The sequence below is a fragment of the Falco rusticolus genome, chromosome 4 (assembly GCF_015220075.1).
Source record: "Falco rusticolus isolate bFalRus1 chromosome 4, bFalRus1.pri, whole genome shotgun sequence".
Taxonomy (NCBI): domain Eukaryota; kingdom Metazoa; phylum Chordata; class Aves; order Falconiformes; family Falconidae; genus Falco; species Falco rusticolus.
Window position 1 is genome coordinate 47,698,014 of NC_051190.1, and position 21,136 is coordinate 47,719,149.

At 41.7% G+C, this 21,136-nt stretch overlaps 1 protein-coding gene across 8 annotated transcripts in view; it reads left to right on the forward strand.

Moving 5' to 3' along the window:
• The window catches only part of DOT1L (DOT1 like histone lysine methyltransferase), a 76,627-nt gene that overhangs the window by 12,447 nt on the left and 43,044 nt on the right, over positions 1 to 21,136 (forward strand). For 7 of the 8 annotated variants that reach the window (XM_037384366.1, XM_037384367.1, XM_037384369.1 and 4 more), the window contains exons 2-7: positions 4,862 to 4,905; positions 7,383 to 7,457; positions 9,718 to 9,781; positions 11,353 to 11,581; positions 14,949 to 15,043; positions 17,825 to 17,887. In XM_037384366.1, the coding sequence (XP_037240263.1) occupies positions 4,862 to 4,905; positions 7,383 to 7,457; positions 9,718 to 9,781; positions 11,353 to 11,581; positions 14,949 to 15,043; positions 17,825 to 17,887 (570 nt within the window). Of the gene's footprint in view, positions 1 to 4,861; positions 4,906 to 7,382; positions 7,458 to 9,717; positions 9,782 to 10,932; positions 11,049 to 11,352; positions 11,582 to 14,948; positions 15,044 to 17,824; positions 17,888 to 21,136 lie in introns of those variants that run through there. The other variant, XM_037384371.1, reaches the window with a different exon arrangement.

Sequence of the window (21,136 nt, forward strand, 5' to 3'; positions counted from 1 at the left end):
GTATAGATAACTGAAATGAGTCTGGTACTGTTCACATGCATAGTATGAATGGGGCTCCTTTCGTTTTCTGACGTAGGTGTTAAGAGTGATAGCTGTGAGTATTACTGAGAACTTACAAGTTCTGGTCCTATTGATTTTTTTTTTTGTTCGTTGTTTTTTTTTTTTTTTTAAATTTGGGTTAACAAACAAACAGTATTTGACTGTAGAAAATGCTTGCATGAAAATACATGTTGGGAAAGAGCTTTTGGGCACCGTCTTGTTTGGCCTTTAAAACCACATTATAGGGCTTCTGATATTTGTGAGATACACATCCGAGAATATGAGATACACATACAAAATGCCTTTTGTACGGAGAGGGCTGGCTGACTCGAGCTCTGAAGCACGCAGAAATGTTCATTATCCCCCCCTGCCCCCCACCACCAGAGAGCTGAGCCTAAACTGCAGGAAAAGTTCCTAACTGAGAACCCTCGGGGTGGGAAACTTTTGGAGAAGAGGTGAAGGGAAAGATCAGCCTCTTAAAAATTGCCCTACAGCCTAATTTCCGTGTCCTAAAGGGCAGAACTGCTAATGCAGCTTGTTGATTTCTGTAGGAGGACTCAGCTGGGCATGGTGTGTGAGCAGGAGTCGTGCGTGCCGGTAGGGCTTCTGGGCACTAGTGTACTAAAAGTAATAGCAGTGGGTGTGTTTCTGGCTTCAAACTCCTTAACTCTTGTGATTAGAGTTGTAGTAACATGTGGATGGAGAAATCTGTTGTAAGAATCGGAACTGTGAAGCTGTTCAGTTTTGCTGGCTGAGACTGTTCTCCGCTGTTTTCCATAGAAAATTGGATTCTCTTACAAGTGACTTTTGAAAAAGTGTCTGCTTTCTTTCCATTATTTTTCCAATGAAATGTCTTGGCAAAAAGTATTGAATTTTCTCTGGGAGCTCACATTTCAATTTTAAATTGAACATTTAGGTTGAAAATAAGAAGTCTTTACTGTAAAGTTCAGCTGGAGAGAATTGACTGCAATAACTAACTTTTAATGTGTGTTTAGTTTTTTTCTTTATTATAAACTTGTTATGAATAGCTTTGGGCATTCCCAATAATTACTATAGGCTGCAACTTTTTACTTTAAATACTTAGTGCATAGACCACAATAAAGAGATAAGGTCTTGTCTCATGAAATAGCTTCCATTTATGTGGCTCAAGATTCCAAGGGCCTCTCAAACTACATAAATACAAAGAACATTGCAGAAGTACAGCCAGGCCAATGAGCAGCACGTAGTATGCTTCCCATCAGCGTGTAGGGGAAGACAGAGGGAGAACAGCTTGGATAGAGTCAGAGGATGAATGGAACTTCTCTTCGTGACAGAGGGTACGGTGGTATCATCTCGTGACTGCAAACAGAACAGATATGCTTCTTGAGACTCGTCCAAAAGGCTTCTGCACAGTGTATTTCAGGGTTGATAGCCAAGTCTGTCTGTAGGAGGCTCTTTACCAGGATATTTTACTGACAAAGCACTGCGAGGACGGATGCAGATGCACATAAAGCTGTGCTCTCACAGATGACTCTCTGCCAAAGTCAAACATGACGTGCTCGTACAACGCGCCTGCACGAGAGGTGTAGCTGGCATGCTGGTGTTGGTTATGGGTCACTGCAGCCTGAACAAATTAAAATAAAAACAAAAACAAACCAAACCACCAAAACCCACCCCCCAGCCCAACCCATGGCTGTATTGGAGAAGCTTCAGGCCATCCTTGAGCGTGTTTTGCCTGGTGGCCGAGGTGGGTGTGAGGTTTGTCCGGCTGCGGTGGTTGCAGCACAGCCAGCGGGAGCTGCTGCCAGTCCCTCCTTGGTTTCCGTGTTCAGCCACTGGGGCTGTAGAAGAGTTTGGGTTCAAGCTGCTGCACCGAGCTCATTTGTGCGCCTGGCCAAAACCAGTGCCTCTGCTGGAAAGGGTGATGGGCAGAGGTGATGCTGGTTGGAGTGGGATTGGTGGGTTTGGTGAGGTTTCTGTTCAGCCTGCCTTTTGAGTTGCTGAAGACTCCCTTACTTATCACTGTCGGAAACAGTTGCACGAATACAGATGTGATGGCTGGTACTGTTTAATGTCTATTCTTAATGAACTTTACAACTGTAATGCTGAAATGGGACTGAAAGTTTCTTTGAAGAAGGAGAAACTGCTTTGGATGCCCTTTAGCTCTTCCCCCCCCCGCTTCCCTCCGCTGTTTTCCATGGCTGTCCCTGCTTTGAAGAAATGTTAGGTGATCATCCCTGATCTTGTTTGCAAGACTTGCATGAGATCTTGGGAGCTTGTCTGCTTGGACCATATGTCTATAACATATACGTTGGTTATAGAGTATAGTAAACTTGGGAAGTGTTCCAATGCTAGAAGTTTAGCGGCAGTAAATATGGAACTGTTTTCAACTTCATTATTTCTAGATAATGACACAAACTAAACTCAGGAAAGGCCCCATCTGGCTGGAGTTCCCACATGAGGTTGTGTTAGTAAAACCACTCACTTAAATTGGGTGATCTGTAGTTGTAGATGTGCATTGTGTTGTGTTTTTTTTTTTTTAAATTTATTTTTCACTTTTTAATCCAAGACAAAGGAATCTGTTAATTAAGCAATTTTGGTAATTCATGGGGAGGTTCATGAACACCTATAGGACAAGGGGTTTCTCCATGTATTCTGCGACCACTGAAACTGTCTAAAACCATCAATGAAGAAAATAACTTCTTCAGAGAAAACGGTTATGCTAGAATAAGCATGAATTCACTTTTCCGGTGTAATGTGCTTATGTTGATAAAGCATATTCTTACTATACAGGAACACAGTTTACTGGGAATGCTAGATCAGCCCAGAGGGTTTCTGCTGTGATAATTCTGCGCGTAGTGAAACATGAAAATTTATAGGGGATGTTTATGGATGAGCTGACTGTCTTGCATTGTTTTTATACTTTGCAGATAAGAAATGAAAAGAAAGTAAAGTCCTCCTCCTGTATGCTTCTTCTATATGGGCACGGAGAGTCAGGAACAGATTTCAGTTCAGTTGCTTCCCTGTTTTCTAGGCGAAGGTTTGTCAACAGAATGACTTACCTGACATCTCTGAACTTAAATGGGGTGACTGGTTATGGGTGCTGTTGGTTTCTATTGGACTGGGGCTGTCCCAGTCCTGGCCCAGCGTGACCTCCCAAGGACTGGAGGCAGCCCAGCCCCAGATCTGTTCCGCGTGGCTCGCCGTGTTTGGGGCGTTTGTGGAGCATCGGCATGTTGTTATGAAACATGACCAAGGTAACACTCAGCTTCTAGGACACAGTGTATTCGATCCCAAATGTCCTGACTACTTTTGTTGGCTGTTTTCTCTTTTTGATACTGTCAGCTGGCATGTTTTGTTTTTCTTTGATTAGTCTCTCGTGTGATTCCTAGCTCTGGGGTTAACTTTTTGCATTCTGAAAACAAAAGCTTTTCCTAGTAAAATAGGAAGTGTTGCTTCATACTCTTAATGTAACAGACTTCAGAAATGTTTGCCTCTCTACCACTCTGTCATGAGACTTTTATCCAGGTATCTGAAGGGCTGTGTGCAGTTTTCTTGAAATGAGAACTTCTACAAGATTGGCTTATCCTATGTGTATAAACTCGTCGTACATGGGGAAATCTGTTTCCTTATGCAAATACAAAAGCTGTGATACTGATAGAAAAGGCTTCTGTTTGACTTAATATTATGTCCTTCCATGTCTTGAAGAAATAATCCCAGCTGTTTTCTGTCATCTGTCCATTAGTGTTTCTCTTCTTGCGTTCCCTTCCTTCCCCTGCCTCTAATCTCTGCTTTCTGTTGCCTGTCCCTACCCTTTGCTATAGAATTTCCCTCTGGTAACTCTATAGAAGTGACATTTCTGCAGCAGAAGACAAGGGAAATTATTTGGGAGTGAGTGAGCCTTTACACTTTTAACTCTGGAAGATCCTTAGATACTAGACTCCTAATTAAAAGGTCAAAGCCACTTCAAGAAACAAATGTCTAAATATAACCTCAACTTTGTGGAGATGGACTCTGGTAACGAAGGCTTCGCAGGATGGATACAACAATATAGATAGGAACTCCTGTAATTTCCCTAAAACAGAATTTTTTGTAGCATAGTGCATATACATGCAGCTCCAGGGGCTTTATTAGCATGAATTTGGAATGGCTTGCTAAACTCAGTACTGCTTCTGTTGCTCCTGAGAAAACTCCCAAATTAAAGTCAACAAACATCTGTGCCTTACAGTCTAGTGTGTACGTGCAATGCACAAGTTTTAATGTGTTTTGTGCATGTGTGTTTTATTTTTCAGTTCACTAAGAGGTCGGCATATTCAGGCTGTCTCTTTTTTTTTTTTTTTCTGTGCGCTGTGAGGTTTTTTTCTTTTACGCTGATACCCACTCCTACTGTTTATTTGATGCTTTATTTTAGAAAGCTATTCACTGGGCTAGGATCTTGCTGCCCATATGGAGCTGTGAGCCTGGACCAGATGCGAGGTGGATGAAATCAGCTGTTCATTGTGGAACTTGCAGTTGAGTTCAACTGCATACCAATAATCCTCAAGGGTATCAGCTACACAATTCCTGACTTCAGGAAATGACAAAGAAATAACTAGAATGACAGTTCCTTCATGTAAATCTTCTGCTAGTTCATAGCAACTTGCAAAATGTATTTCCTTAAGCCTTATTTTTTTCTTTGAGGGCTCATTTTGATGGGTTTAATGGCCTGAGTGGCAGTCAAAGACTCCTTTCCTGGTATGCTTGCCACCTATATTCTTAAAAAGATGGTGATTCCTGAAATCTTCTGACAAACAGTACACCTGATGTCTCTCTGAAAACATCTCTTCTTTTCTTTTTATTTCAGGACAAACACCATGATGCTGCTCATGAAATTATTGAGACAATTCGGTAAGTGTTCAACGCAGATATGGCTAGACCTGTGTCTTGAGATGTCTTGAGACAAGATGCAAAGGAGTGCAGAAGTTACAATTATAATTCAGCAGCTCTAAATTATTTTTGAGCTGAATTGATACTGCTGCAATGCAAATCTCCCTGTCAAACAGACTTTGTTTTAACTTGCCATAGTCTATTCCCTTTTGAACAGAATTAAAAATAAGTAGTGAAACTCAGTTTCAGTGCTTATGGCAGCCTGTATTCGATCTTTAAAAAAAGCAAGGTTTAGTAAATATCATTGGCATGATGTATAAAGTTCTGATCTTGCATATCCTCTTCCCCACCCTCTCCCTTTCCCCCTGTTGTCATGTTGCAGCATTGCTAGCATTTGCATTATTTGGGAACGATGTCCCTATTGGCGTTCCTCTTAATTCTGACCAATGTGGGGAAAATGGGAGGATAAAGGTGAAAGACAGGTATGGAGAGTAGGAAGCCTGAGCACTTCCCAGCACAGGCAGTGGTTATGACATGGCTGGCCGTTATTTCAGCAGGCTTAGGAGGTGTCTTGCTGCAGAACAACTTTTATTAAATGCTAACACAAATTCCTCAAACACCTGAGGGACGTTAATGTGTTATCCGCATTAGATTGTTTAAAAGCTGTTCTTGTTAACTGTTTTAGATCCTTACCGTACGGGCTTCCCTTGTCTGAGGGCTGTATCTGCAGCGGGTTGTAAAGGCTGGGTGGTGCAGATACAGGCGAGGTTCAGAGAGTGATGTTTTGCCTGCAGAGCCACCTGTGCTTTGGTCAGTCACATACAGCCTTGGAAAAGGCAGTGAGCCTCGTCTGCTCCCAGCATGAGCGTGACAGCTAAGTGCTTGCGTGGTGGTGTTGATAGTATCACTTTTATGCACATGAAATCATAGTATTTTCCCATGGTCTGTGGTCGAGAGAATGTGTAATGGGGCTAGAGCTGAGAATTTTTCTTCTGAAGAAGTGTCTAACTACAAAACCTTGACACAGGGTGCTTTGCCATCACTACTTCCAGTTCACTTGTACCGCTGTTAATAAGATCTGGTGCCTTGGGAGCTTGTGGCATCGTTAGTGTGATTATTGAGAAGACCCTTTCTAAAGGGATTTAAACAGATGTGGTGCTGGAAGTGATTGCTGGAGTCATTGGTGCTAGGGCTTTCTGTGCTGTGCTAGCTGAAGGCAAGGGGAAAACTGGGTTAGAAAGTAGTTGAGCCCCAAGTAATATTTCACAACCATGTTTTAAGCAAGATTGCAGTGAATGCAGTGTGTTAGAAGGCTTTTGTGCCTGCCTTGTGCAAAGTAACCGCAATGTGGTTATGGAAGTGGTGGGTAAAAGAATGCAAAGAAGTATTTATCTCTTCAAGCCAGTGATAGACAGCTTTTGACTGCCCATTCCTGAAATTTAAGAGAAAAAATTATTTAGATCAGAGCCCTAACCTTTTTAGGGAGACAGGAGATATTAGTCAGAAGAGTCAGCCTTAGATGTAGAAGTTCTGTCCTTTTTTACTTGCCTGTATATTTATTTGGTAAGTGTGAATCTCACAAAAGGAACCAGACTTGCTGGATCTCTATAGTCATTATTATTCTTTTTTTCCCCCCCACAATTTTAACATTGAAGCACACATCAAGGTGCACAAAGAAGAAACTGTGCTGTTAATACTGGAATTCATCCTATGACATGCTCTGAGGTTATTTGTGGTGATAGTGCTTTCCCATTTTAATGCTTTTGGAGGAAAGTGTGTGCAAAGCTTATGTGGCTTTTAAGCTGTCTTTGAAAGGAAATAATCTTCCAGTGTTCCAAGAGCAAAGATCTCTTCTGTGAGATGTCATCATCAGACGTGTGGCAAGTGGGTGCGCGCTTTCCATTTGTAGTGGCAAGAACATACAGGGCTTTGTTAACTCAGTATGTAAAAGGAATCTTTTATCAAAATAACTTTTGAAAATCTGGTTTGGCTTGGGTCATGTAAAGTGTAAGAGCAGTTTAGAGCACTACACAGAGGAGAATATCCTTGGGGTGAGTGGTTGGTGGCATTGTTTTGGGGTGATGTAGGAAGTGTCTTATCCATATTCAGCTTTGTCAAACCTTGTTACGGTATCAGCATTCTTTTGAAATATTGCACTTCTGCATTACATTTTATGTTAGATTAGCATCAGCCATGGCTTTGAGTATTGTTAGATGCACTGAATACATTTATCACCTTGTTTTGAAGTTGTGCCATTTCAAGAGCTTTATACTACTGCCAATGTCTATGGGCACCTTGCTGTTTATTCAATACAAATGTGAGCTATTGCAGCTTTCCAATTAGCATTTTGTGGTGTCTGCCTTACTCCTAACAATACTGTGATCTTTCAGGTCTGCTGCAGTATTCTGTCTTAACATATAGCTATGCCAGTCTAGAATTGAGACAGGCTACCTTACTATACTTAATTGAAGGCGTTTTTATTTCTTTTCTTGTTCCAGATGGGTCTGTGAAGAAATTCCAGATCTCAAGCTTGCTATGGAAAACTACGTTTTAATTGACTATGATACAAAAAGGTGAGAGGAACATTTTTTTTCCCACCAGGAGGACAGGCCAGCACAGTTTATAGTGAATTAGTTTGTAACTGGTTATTCTTAGACATCATGAACTGAAGTTTTCTTTTAGAACTGGCTTCAGACTCTGTGGAGTTATTTTGGTAGGAAATGTGTAACAGCAATATTGGCAAAGGCTGTTGGATTAAGGACATAATTGGAAACTCCACACAGCAGAAAGTTGAGCTCTGCTGTACGTTGGTATTACTCATTCTGAAACAATGATCGGTATCTGCGCTGTTGGACTGTGTCCAGTGTTAGGAATCTGAATGACACTGAGGTTTCTGGTTTTGTAGTAGCTAAGAATTCCTGTTTAGAAAGTGGCATGCCAAAGCTGTCCGCCAGTGCCATGTTCTCTGCCTGCTGTGCCTGTAGGAGGTTAACCTGCCCCATCCCTCCTCTGGTTAGGATTCGGTGCAAGTGGGATGCTGTTTGGGTGAGGGGCTAAATTAAAAGGCAAGCTATTCATCCTGGTCTTCTGAGCAGTTAGAAGTCATTTTAAGATGCTTGTGGTTACATGTGCATATCTATTCCATGAGTAGCTTAAAATGAACGTATAGTACGTGGCATTCACCTTGAGGCTGGGAGAGGCAGATTCCAACCTGCGGTGTATCTGTGGAGAGGTCGGTGGATGTGCATTGACTTGGCTATACTGAGACTGGAAAAAGAGATGACCCTCAAGCTGCAGTTTACAAAAAACTCTTTGGTTGCTTTCATGGGAAAGACTGAATTGGTTCAAGTCCACAGCATGACAAAACTTTCAGAAGGAGGTTACAGATGCAACTACATCGCTGTAATTAATCACAGGCTATTGTCCTGAGCACCAGATCTGCTCAATCATGATCTGCTTTATTATGATCTGCTTAAGGTATTTCTTCCTCCTGTCTTAATTTTAGTTGTTCCATTGCAAGATGTGTTGGTTCCTCTTTTCCCCCTGACAGATTCAAAAGGAGAAGTCAGGGTTGAGCATCCCTTGTCATCAAATCCATTAATTTGGATTTGTGGATTACTTCCAGCGACTGTAATGCTGTAACTTTTGTAGTTCTGGCACTCTCCCTGGGCACGTTTACCTGGGGAGCATCAGTGTGGTCAGCAGCAACACCAAATAAAAAGAGAAACCCATCTGTTCCCAAAAGTCACACCTCACTTACCTTTCTGCAACCTCTCAAGGAAGTAATAAATCTGTAATTTTGGTAATGATTTTACTCTTTTTGCTTCCCGTGAAAAACATTGTTGGAAAAATTACTTGTGGCAAATAGACTGAGACATGGATGTGAATGAAAAGCAGCAGATTATAGTAGTGCACAGGCTGTGCAGACAGAAACCCATTTCAGCCTCTTGCTTTGTCTTAATGTGGACATGAGCATGGGCAGATGAAAGCTTGAAGTGGAAGTCAGCAGTACTCCTCTGAGGTGTCCTAGCCAGCACAGTGGTAACGAAGATCACAAGAGACTGAAGAGCCACTTTCTTCTGATGTCCCCCAGCCCCCCCCCTCCCCCCCCCCCCCTTCTGGATTTGGGAATGGCCATGATTTAATTATCTTACTCCTGTAGCTCCTTACTGGGGTTTTTTTGCTGCTGCTTTGTGGGTCTGATTATGTAACGGATGATATTCCTAGTAATATCTTTTCTTCCCTGGCCTGAGATGAATTTATTTAATCCTCTCAGCTTCTGTCACTAAGGCAGCTGCCTGAATTGACTGTAATCCCAGCCCAGCCCATAAAGCAATCAGTGTGCTTTTCTGATGGGTGAAATTTTAGATTGTATCCTGGGTCTGTCTGCATTTTCAGTTCCAGGGTTAATTTCTAGAAAAGTATCTACTTGTCTCAGGACCAATGATCATGGAGGGATGAGGGGACAAAGGAGAAAAAGTTACAGATGTTTTAAATTTCTGTGCAGCTGAGAATATGGAAAAGAAATAATAGACTATGAGAATACAAAACTTTGTAATAAGTCATACTTCGAGTTCAGCTCTTTTCCCATTAATTAAAGAAAGTAATACTATTTGACATATACTCCTGGTCTACTGGGGAGGTTTTTTTTAAAGGAAACTGTTACAGAGTCCTAAGGCTGTGTATATAACCACGTGTTCTGCAAGAAACAGCCCCGAACTGGCCACCTACTTACAGTATGTATGATGACAAAAAAAGCACAAGGTTGTACCTGCAAACCTGCGTTTGAGCTCTCTGAATTTAACTGACCCTGCGTTCTTTCTCCCCGCGTAGCTTTGAAAGCATGCAGAGGCTTTGTGACAAGTACAACCGAGCCATTGATAGCATTCATCAGTTGGTATGTATTTACCTTTGTTACCCACCGTCACATTTAGCTGGTTCGAATTCACATGTAACAGACAATATCCCGAAAGCGGTGACTGACTTAATGCTGGATGGTAGGTTAGTCAAGTTAGCCTGCTGTTAGTCTAGTTGTACCATCAGCATTTAGCACTTCCATTCTTTGGGGGATTTAAGTCTGATATTAAACCTTATTTCCTTGATCACACCCAGGCAGTCAAGGAGTTAGTATTGGTGGAGGGACATTCTTGTAGGAAGAAAAGAAAAATTACGTGTTTTCCCCCCTAACTGCAGATTTGTAAGCTATTACTCTTTAGTGTGCACTTCTGGCACCATTATTTTGGCACTTTGAAATAGCTGAGTTACCTTTAGGGGAAAGCATGTAGATGTTTCACGGGGATTTATCATATAGATTTACTTTTGCATGGGGAAATCTATGGCTTATGGGTACTTAAATAATCCATATGAACTCTCCCGTGTATTGTGGAAGTGATCCATGGCTTAGGAATTTCCTTGCTTGCCACTCGCTTCAGCCACTCTGTTCTGCAGGATCACTCTGGCAAAACTAGCATGTAATGTCTTTTCAGACGAATTTAACAAGCTTTTTTGGTTTTCTTACCCCTTATAAAAGGTTGAGCTAGAGGAAACAAAACATGAACAATGAATTAATGTTACTGTTTGGTTTAATGTTGAAGGTATAGCTGGATTTTTTTTCTCTGCTGTGCTTGTGGGAAGTATTTCAAGTGTGCAGTGTTAAGACAACAATACTTTTTTTGCCAGGCTTCCCTTCTCTTTGTGTGTTTACAACTCCCTAAAACTTGTGCTTGTTTGGATTCGGGTGTCCTGGTGTGTATGTTGGTTAATAGCTAAGAATTTGAAGCTATTCAGCATTTGCAGTTGCTGTCTGAAATGGCAAATGTGATTGATTTAATTTTCTTCTTGCCATCTGAATCTCAAACAGAGAAGTGTTCGGGAGGGATTGTGGAATTGTCGTTTTTTGGTTTGTTTTTATCAAAGGGAGAGATGGGCATTTTTAAAACTTAACAACTTTTATGTTTAGGACAGGGTTTTTCTGATGAAGAAAGGAAACTTGATTTTCATCTCTTTCCTGCCACTCCCTGTTTGAGTACATATGATCCCTCCCATCCTACGGTTCCTGAAAGAAAATGAAACTGCTCTTGACTGTACAGTCCACAACAGTTCAGTGGCGATCACTAAACAAAAAATGAGTGAAAAATTTTTTACAGCTACTCCAGCTCTATTCGGTATTCAGCTTTACATTGCCTATTCATTTTTACATCTCTTTAATTTCCCCTTTACCGCTTATTTCCAGCAGACACATTTGCAATTACCTATTCGTTGAGGTGGGAAAAAGGGTAGGGTGTTGTGTGATTTCTTTAGTGGTGTTCACTGTTTTTATCTTTGCAGAGCACCTGCAGACCAGCTTGTGAGAGAGGGGATGGGAGGGCATTTCTCTCATTTCTACGTTACGCCAGTGCAGCCTGGGTTTGGTGATGTTTCCTTGTCCTCACCGTGGGTTCATACCTTCTTCCTGCTCTTTACCTTTAGTGGAAGGGAACCACGCAGCCGATGAAACTGAACACTCGTCCCTCCAACGGGCTCCTCCGGCACATCCTGCAGCAAGTCTACAACCACTCGGTGACTGATCCAGAAAAACTCAACAACTATGAGCCCTTTTCCCCAGAGGTTTACGGAGAAACTTCCTTTGACTTAGTGGCCCAAATGATAGATGAAATTAAAATGACAGAGGATGATTTGTTTGTTGACTTGGGCAGTGGTAAGTGACTAGTAACTGAAGTGGGTTTTGTTTTTCCCTTTTTGCTTGCTGTTTTTCCCTTTCTTTAAAGAAACAAACAAACTGAAATTCATATTTGGAAAGTGAACTGGGGTGAAGGATTGTTCCAGGATAAGCACCTTTTCTAGATAATCCCCAATGATGCCCTTGCTTTTTATGACAAGATTAAATAGGCCCAAACGGACATTCTAGATGTTCTTCCCTGTGGTGTTAGTGAAATGTTGGTCGACAAATGCAATAAACCGGTGTGACAGAAAACTTGGTTTCTGTTGCTGTTGGTGGATACGTTTGTAAAGAAGAAACTATTAAAAATGTTGCTTGAAAGGTAACAATAGCAGTTCCATTTCTAAGGATTCATCTGTTTTCAGTGGATTCAGTTTATGTCCTTCATATGTTAAAATGAGGTTTCTTGACCCTTCCCATGCCAGCGTGAAGCACTTGGTGGGGAATCTGAAAATTAAGCAGTTTTTTCCCTCTGACATACTCTTCTGTGTGTCAAAAAAGACTGTTGTTAGCTTTAACAGCTGCCTTGTGAGACCCCACAACATCTAGCTTACAGCCTACAACTGATCTCGTGAACAGGTTAGAATTTTAAAAGGAAATATATGTTTCTAGTTCGTAAAGAAACCAGAGATGACTCAAACACATGTGGAAGAGATATACTAAGAAGATGATGTTCTTTTTGTTGCTAAAATCTGGTACAGAGCAGGAAAGAAGTAATAAGAATTTTCCCTTTTACTGGATGGTTGTAAAGTTTTAAATGAAGTATGTTTTGGTTTTGTTGCTTGTATGATACAGGACTTCTGAGAAAACAATATTTCAAAATACATTCAGTTGGTAAACCCGAAATACATTTTGAATTTAAATACAGCAGGACTGCCATCCCCTGCAAAACTTAATACATCTTCAGTCAGGGAATTATTATTTTTTTTAACCCCCCTGCCTCCGTCGGTGGGACCTATGTCTGAAATTTCCTGTTTCAGTGACTTATGTTCAGATGAGACATTTGGAAAGACATCAGACCTGACAAACTATTTTCCATCTGGAAGAAAAAAAATTGCCATAGATGCTTGCAATTGTTTGTTCAGGAAGGTTGAGAAAGATCATATCTGAAGTCCTGTAGGGCTGCTAATCATGTAACAAGCTCAAATATTAGACACTTTTACCTGCTATCGTCAGAAATAAAACCAGGTTTTTATTGCTAACTTCTCCACTTTATACTGCTGGTCAAGCTCCAAGATTAAAAACTCAGTCTGAAAAGCTTGTATGTAAGGAACGGTTTGAATTCAGAAGCCTTTGGCTTCTAGTGTTTGGAGTGCTGAAACAAAACCAGGAGTTAGTTGTTGAGTTTGTACTTCATTCTTTTTTGTACTTCATTCAATTTTTGTAAATTGTAATCAATGCAGTATCGCATGCAGTATAAATGAAAACGCTGTCATAGCATATTAGTTTTACCAGTAAATGTGATGCCTTTCCAATAACGATGTGCATCTGGCAGAGGCTGACAGCAGGGCTAAGCCCCCCACTGGGGTGCTGGGGCTGTTCTTGTTAGTTTGTGTGAGATGCCAGGGATGAATATGTGGCTCATTGCAGGAGGAATTTGTGGAGGTATGCATCATCGTTAGGCAAACTGCAATTACAGTGCAGTTAAGTTCTTGCAAAGAGAAAAGGCAAAGACAGACAAGATTAACAACTTCTTACGCTGTATCGTATGCTATCTGACAATGCAGTGTGTTCTTCATTGTCCCTTTAGTCTTTGTCCTCCTTGCTCTTCAGAAATAAGAAACAGCAGAACAGTTCTGCCTCACATCTTTGGTTGTCCAGGTTCTCCCCCTGCATAAATTTGTACATCCTTACCTGCATGCGTATGAAATATGCATACGTGTGCAAAATGCGAGTTGGTGAAAAGACCAAAAAGCAACCAAAAAAACCCTGTCAGCACTAGAGTTCTCGTTGTGCCTGACAACATGATAGTGGTAATGGTTTAAATGCAGGAGTTCCACCCCTGCAATTACCAGTGCCGCTGGCCGCCGGCAGCCAGCGGCACGGAAAACAGCAGTATGTTTTCTGTTTCTGAAATGGGCTCTCCTCTTAGATCCACTCTTGTTTCCCATATGGTCATCTGCAGAGTGATGAAGTGCATGGGTGAGACAAGAACCCATTTTGTGTTAGTCAGAGACGAAAAGCGATGTATCAACGTCCTGTGGATGAATATTGGATGTTTGAAGAAAATCTTAATTAACTGCTTTAACAAATGTGGAATGGTACTGCTCTATGGTGGGTAAAATGCGGGTTGCCCATACAGAGAGAAATCTAATGAGTGGTTTTTTGTCATTTTAGCATAAGCTGGGGTGGGGGCACAGGGAATGTGTTCAGGCGAGGTGTAGGAAAAAAAGTAGCTGGTTACTGTTGGTAGCATCTATGCAGGTAGAGTTTGGAGTGATGGGAATCATGCATTTTGAAGTAAGACTCAGTCTTGCCAGCGTAGTGGTTGCTCCTGAAATTTTGAGTGTTGAACCCTATAATATTTTCTAACGTAGTATTCTAAAGTAGCTCGTATATGAATAAGCTTTACATCTTCTCAGACTTTGTGCTGCATTTCATGGTGAAAACCAGTATAAATATTGCTAGACTATAACCAGTCTTTAAATTAATGGCGTAGGTGTGTGACCAACAAGTATTTATTTTGGGATGTGGTAGGGGTTGTCTTAACTGTTCATTTACTTAATTAGGTAGTGATTTACAATGTAAAACCTGTAGGTTTGCAGGAATGCTTATACAGTTTTAAAAAAATTATAACGCAGCTATTCTGAAACCTGTGTGAATTTGTGGAAATGAGCCTGTAGGATTTAATAAAGTAGCCTTTAATAATTTTCAATACAAACATTGTGGTAAATGTTGTAGTTGTATGCTCTTGTCATAAAGAGCGCGGTGTATTGAAAAATGTAAACCTCAGAGCCACAATGCTAGAAATACTTTGCTGTAAGAAAAGTGAAATTGTGCTGCTTACTTTCTAGTTGGGATGTAAACCCTTTTTACTGAAAAACAGGTTCTTGGTATTGCACATCTGGTCGGGAAGTGGGACTTCAGTAATGCACGTTGCCTTGAATCTGCTTTTCAGCTGAGAGACAGGCAGGTTCGTACGGGAACTGTCAGACGCAGCTGTGGGGTGACGTTGTACCCTGAACCCTAGTCCCACGGATTACCTGATTATTATTTTTTTTTTTTTCCTGCTGCCCTTTGCTCTGAAAGCTCTTATCTCCCTTTGCAGTGGTTTTCTACTGAAACTTGTCCTCAGGTTTGTTAGTTTGGTTTTGGTTTTTTTCTTTTCTTTTTTTTTTCCCTGCAGGTGTGGGTCAGGTGGTGCTTCAAGTGGCTGCAGCCACAAACTGCAAACATCACTACGGTGTGGAGAAAGCTGATATTCCAGCCAAATATGCTGAGGTGAGGTATTTTGGTGGTGTGGGTGTTTTTGTTTTTTTTTTTTTTTTTGGAGTTGTGTGCATATGCCTTATTTGAAGGCTCACTAAGTGGTTCAGGATTCCTGTTAAGTGCTGTACAGGAAAAAAAAGTAGAGTTTCAGCCCTCGCTGATTTTGCTTCTCAGGTCAGTGAGACCTAGAGCAGGGCATGCTTGGGGAAAGGAGTCTGGCTGGACATTTGCTAGCAGTGCTCACAGGGTGCACAGGAGCATTGGCATGGTTCTGAAGTGGTGTCAGGACTAGGAGATGTAACGCTGTTTTAGCATAATGGCATAGGAGCTGCTCAAAGGGAAGCAGTGTAAGCTTCTCCTGGACACCTGCGATCGTTCAGTGTCTGAAATAGCTCCGATACAGGGCTTCCAGAGACCACAGCGTTCAGCAAGTCTAGGAATGAATTCACCAAACAAACCTTCTTAAAGATTTTAAAGGCTGTGTTTCTGCTTATGGTAGTGATGCCCCTTTTTAATGTTCTAGAGTTGAAGTTCAGCTTAGTTATTAAACTGTTACCCAACACGGGCCTCGTCAATTAGCCTGTATCTGGTTAATAAGTGCTTAGCAGGCACCTAAATGAAGTCTTATTGTAAGAAAACCATAATGTTTAGTCAGACAGACAGTTTTCTCTGCACTTCTAATGCTGTGCCAATGGGGAGACACAAAGATAATCAGTTCCAAGACAAACCTGGAAGGCAATTGAGCTGCAAGCAAACAATAGAGGTTAGTCATGCCTTACCATAAGAAGTTTACTTTCTTCAGTAGTCTGAACAGAAACTTACCCTCCATATTGCTAAAACAAGCTGACTCAGTTTGTACGGGCTAGAAAATTATACCTTATGAAGGGAGGGGAAGAGAAAAAAATCCTTGATCCTCCTTTTCAGTGGTGTGGGCAAAAATGCGTAAACACAGTGGCAAAGAGAATCAGACAAGGATCTAAAAATCCTATTTTGTTTTTCCTGCCATGACCCAGTGGAAATTTCCAACTGGAGTACTCTTTGCAGTCCCTCTGCGTGAGCATTCTGGTCTTGTTAGGTAGTCACTTGCAAGGTCTGGACTCTTGTCTGTGTTTACTGGTAAACTTAAAGATCGGTGTTAAAGAGGGAAAGTTAAATTCTCACTTTCACTAATACCCCTCTATGTCATTGTGCAAACACAAGGTTATAGTGAAAATGATTAGGGAAAAAAAAAAAGTTACCCACAAATTGAGTATTAAGAGCACATGGGGTACCTTCAGTTTCAGAAGTACACCAGTATTTCATAGTTTCAGAAGTACACCAGTATTTCATAAGTTATTTCATTATTACTGGACGAACAAAATATACTGTGTTATTCTTCTGGTTACAGACAATGTCCTGTCAGATTTAACAACTCAGCAGCTGCTGCAGTGTCAGAACATGTGAAGCTGCCTGTGCACAGCTAATCTGCCTTGTGCTGTGTGTAGTGGACCAGTTTTCCTCCCCATCTCTGACAAACATTTGTGGAAGGGATTGGATTAAGTTTCTAGTTAAGATTGGCTGTGGCAACACATCTCTGGTTACTATGATAATTAATGCAGATGACTTTGAAAAGCCTCAGCTGAGGAGGAAGAACGTTATGGATTTTTAGTGAAGTTGTCTTAAAAAAATATTAAAATGTAAGTTCACACAGTGTATGAAAATAGTGAAGATTTTTGTGAGTTATCCTACTGAGTTCTGGAGTGCTTTAGAAACATAAAGAATTTTAGAACACATCTGTCAACACACACTGTTTTATTGACCAACTGATGGAGGTGTTCACCATCTCCAAGCTGTCAGTGAAGCCAGAATTCCTGCTATGCTGCTCTCCCTTATCTCCTCTGCCTGCTACCTCCAAATTTGGGCCCTCCCATAGGTGGAGTCAAGTCCTAAAGCTCAGGAGTTTTTGTTTTTGTTTTGTTTGGGTTTTTTTCCGGTCTTCCGAGACACTTGAGTTTCATTTTCAAATGTATTGAATAGGTGTAGCTGGACCCTCACTGCCACTCTGATGACCTGTGCTAAACACGGTCAGTTTATACAGATGGGGACAAGATTTTGTGACTCTGGAGGTGCATATTTGTAAGGCACGAAGCTATCTGGATGTATGGGGGTTTTGGTTCCTTTCTCCTGTATTTGGGCAATGGAAAACTAGTGCCAGCGACCTGGTTGGGTAGCAGCAGGCCTTCCCTCCTCCGCAGCCCCAGGCTGTTTAGATGTGCTTTGACCCATTCTCCCTGGTTGCTCCAGTAGCTGTGATGCTCCTTCCATTCGCTGTTGCAGTGCCTTGCATGTTGCTTTCTGCTTTCTCGTTCACCCTGGCAGACCTGTCTTTATCCTGTTTGTTCCTTTGCTATCTGGGCTTAGACTGGGCTGCATTCAGTGCCTCCTACTTGCTGTGGGATTATGTACCACAACACAGTAGCTACTTAAGGTTGCGCCATTTTTAGTGCTGAGCACTGTCAGCTCAGATTGCCTTGCTTATAACATGTAACTTTGATGAAAAGTGTGGGGAGAATAAGATGCCAGCTTTGACTTGGCCCTGATGAAGCAAAGTTGTTTTTATTTTTTAAAGGAAACTAAACTACATACAGTAGTTGTCTGTCTGCCTATCCTTTGAGTGTTAATGGCAAAAAATGCCAGACCCACCAAACAAAAGTCTTGGGGATCCACAAACAGAGCTGCATCTTCTTTTACTGCGGTGTAACTGGTAACACGAGAAATCCTAATCGGTGGTTTTGTTTTTCCTCCCTTTTCTAGACGATGGACAGAGAGTTCAGAAAGTGGATGAAATGGTATGGGAAAAAACATGCAGAATACACAGTGAGTGAAATTCAGCTGAAAAACTTTATGGTCCATGCTGATGTACAGAATTTGCAAAGTCCTCCTCAGCCTTTCACCAGCCAAGCAGCAGTATGAGTCATATCTGCTTCCTGGCTTTTATCTTGATCCCGAGGATGGTGTTCTCAAAGACATCCTCCCAGGCTTGTCTCTGACTTGCTTGATGTGATATGGCATTACTGGGAGTACTTTCAGGTCTTTTCAGAAGCTCTTGGAAGATATATTCTTCTAAAATGTTCTAATTTTAACTGGGGCTGCCATGTGTCTTAAATTTTGTATGTTTGTATTAAATATCCCCCCCCGTCCCGCCTGGTGTGGAGGTTCTGCTGTGTAGACTATTGAAAATGGCAGCTCCTTCCTGGGTTTCTGAAATCTCCTGCTAGAAACAAAAGCTGAAGCTTTGATTCTACAGGCAGGTGAAGGTGTGCTCTCCTGGGACAGGTGGTGGGAGGGGATGGGATGGCAGGTGTTTCAAGGATGGGATGGCAGGGGTTTCAACACGGGAGCGTGGGGCTGAAGTTCTGGATGAATACCAGCACTGTGAGATTAGAGCAGAAAACTCCAGGACCAATTAACAGGATAGATGGCTTGTAGTTGGAGGTGTGAGGGGTGGGTTGTGGGCTCAGGGAGGATGGAGGGTGGTTAGTTCTGATTTGGAAAGGATTTGAGTTAGGTGCTGTGAGGGTGGAGGCAGAGCAGGAGGAGTAAATGGGTCCTTACAGAGGATCTCTCTGCTTGTGGCTAGGGACACATGGTGAAATAGCTTTCCCCTTCCTCCAAATGTTACTTAATCATTGTGGATATTTTCCACTGTAATGGTAGTGTGAAGCATGTGCAGAGTCGTGCACTGCCTTGTCATTCCTTCCCCTTTTCCTTTTCTCCCCCCTCTTAAATGTCATTAAGAAAATCTGCTCCCCAGTTCATCACTTTCTAATGAGGAAATGTACGTAGTCATAGTACAATAGGAACCCACTGGGAGTTTTGAAAATACATGCTTTTATGCTTCTCCTACCACCTTCCTATGGTCAGGGAAGAGGCTGGATGGATCAAGGTTCTTCCTTAATTGCCCAGAGAAGCTGGGTGACACTTTCCTGCTCAGAAGTCACAGCTAGCAACGTGTACCGCGGTTGAAGTGCCAGCAAGTAGTTGAGGAACTACTTCTTCATTTTCCTTTTGTACAGAACCATTATCGCTGTGTTACTGGAATGGTTTGCACCACATGGCTTTCAGCATTCCAGCAGTGTGGGATCAAATGGCAGGTCGTAGATGGCCAGGCGTTGTTTCCCAATTTTCTGTGTCTGCTGAGATCCCCAGTGCTCTTTAGAGGGCTTATCTTGTAAGGAAGGTTGCTACAACCATCCCTTTGGGAAGCAGGCGGGATAAGGTGATAGTGCCACCTGCCTCTGCACTTTCTTCCTGAAATGCCTTTACTGTATAGTGTGATTTTCTTCAGAGGGATGCTGGGCCTGCTGTGGGACTAGTTTGTAGGAGGATTGATATCAGGCTGCTAACTCTTTCCTGCTGTGGAAACACTGTGAATGCTTTACTTTTCATGAAGTGGCCATATGGCATTTTTCCATTGTGTCACCCAGCTGGCATTACATGAAAGGAATTGTTACTGAAGATACTCTGCTTGCGAGCTGTGTAATTTAAAGAATAGGATAGGAACTTGGACTAAAATATTGAAAGCATATTGATTGCCGTAGGCAGCGAGCATTTCCATATTGTGCATTCCAAGTGACAGAGTCTGGTACTATACTGAAACAAAGCTACTTATTTTTTCCTAGGTTCTTTGGCTTTTGCAACTGTTTTCTGAAAAGTGTTTAGAGTAACATTTCTCTTGAACATACAGTCTGCTTTTCTGAGAAGAGCTGAACACTTACAGCACTTCTTGTCTTAAGGAAAGTTTCCTATCACCTTGTGGTAGTGATGCTTGATGATAGATTTTGGTCTTTCACATGTAGAAACACAGGGCAGATTTTATTTAGAATTTATTGCTTCATCAAACATCCTAGGCTTTTGCCAAACAGTATATTTTTCTTTAGTAACTTCTTAGCATCTTCTAAGGTGACTATTGTTAAACAGAGCAAACATGTCTCATAATACAGCTAGAAGACACTGGAAGGCATGGAATTAAAAACCTGGGATCTTTATCTGTCTGGAAAACAACTTTGGCCCTGAAGAATGCTTAGTGGGATCCCAAAATTCCAAATGTTGAAGTCAAATAAGCACAAATCGAAATGGTCTGTCATCAGCAGAGCTTAACTTGTGGATTCCACTCTAATGTTTTAGGCAGTCAGATGAAAAATAAATATTTTGAGAAGAATAAAGTGTTGGAGGAGGGAAGCTTGGCAGAAGTTCAGTGGGGACAAGTCTTGGATCACACCTGCAGCTTTGTCTGAATAATGTGGACGGTGGTTTTGACTTCATGCACATAACAGCTGCCTTGCTGTAAAAGTAAAAATTGTGGTACATAAGGCAGCAATAAATCCTGGAGTTGAGCCTGCAGGGTTGTGGGTGGTGCGTGTGTTTTTTAACAGCCAAGAGCCTAGTACAATTATAGGTTTCCAACAGAAATGGGTTTTTGATTTCTCACTGAAAAGTGATCTGCCGGTGAAGTCTTGTCTTGTAGCTAGCACTGTTTTGGTGAGGCAGCAGTTGATTGCCCTTAACAGCTCTGCAACAAGCTCAGCAGCTTGGACACATGAATTCTGCTGAGCAAGGTTCTGAGACAACATTTAAAACAAATCCTGATCATCCAGGTGTATTTCCATTCGATTTTGTCCACAATCATAGAAAAAAAGTCTCTTTTGAGAAATGGTTCCATACAAAATATGCAGTCACATATATGCACATTTTTTCAGTAAAACAAAACATCATTGTGTAGTCACCTGCAGGTGATAATTGCATATTAAACTTCTCCAGTAGCTAGTGACACAGAGTCCTGAGGCACGTTGGGTGCCTGAGGCTTCTGCAGAGCTACAGCTGCAGAATGGGTCGTTGCTGCAGCTGCAGAGTGGGAAGATCATTTTGGGGCGTGAGAGGAGTGGGAGAAAGGTTGCTCACCATAGGTTGGCTTGTAAGTCTCCTGATCTCCAGCTGTTGTAGGTAATCGTATCTCATAATCCTGTTAAATGAACAGAGTTTCATTTTAAATGAGCTGTTCAATCTCATGAGTCTAATTGGAAAAAAAATTCCCCCAAACCCAAAAGAGTAACAGTTTCTGATAAG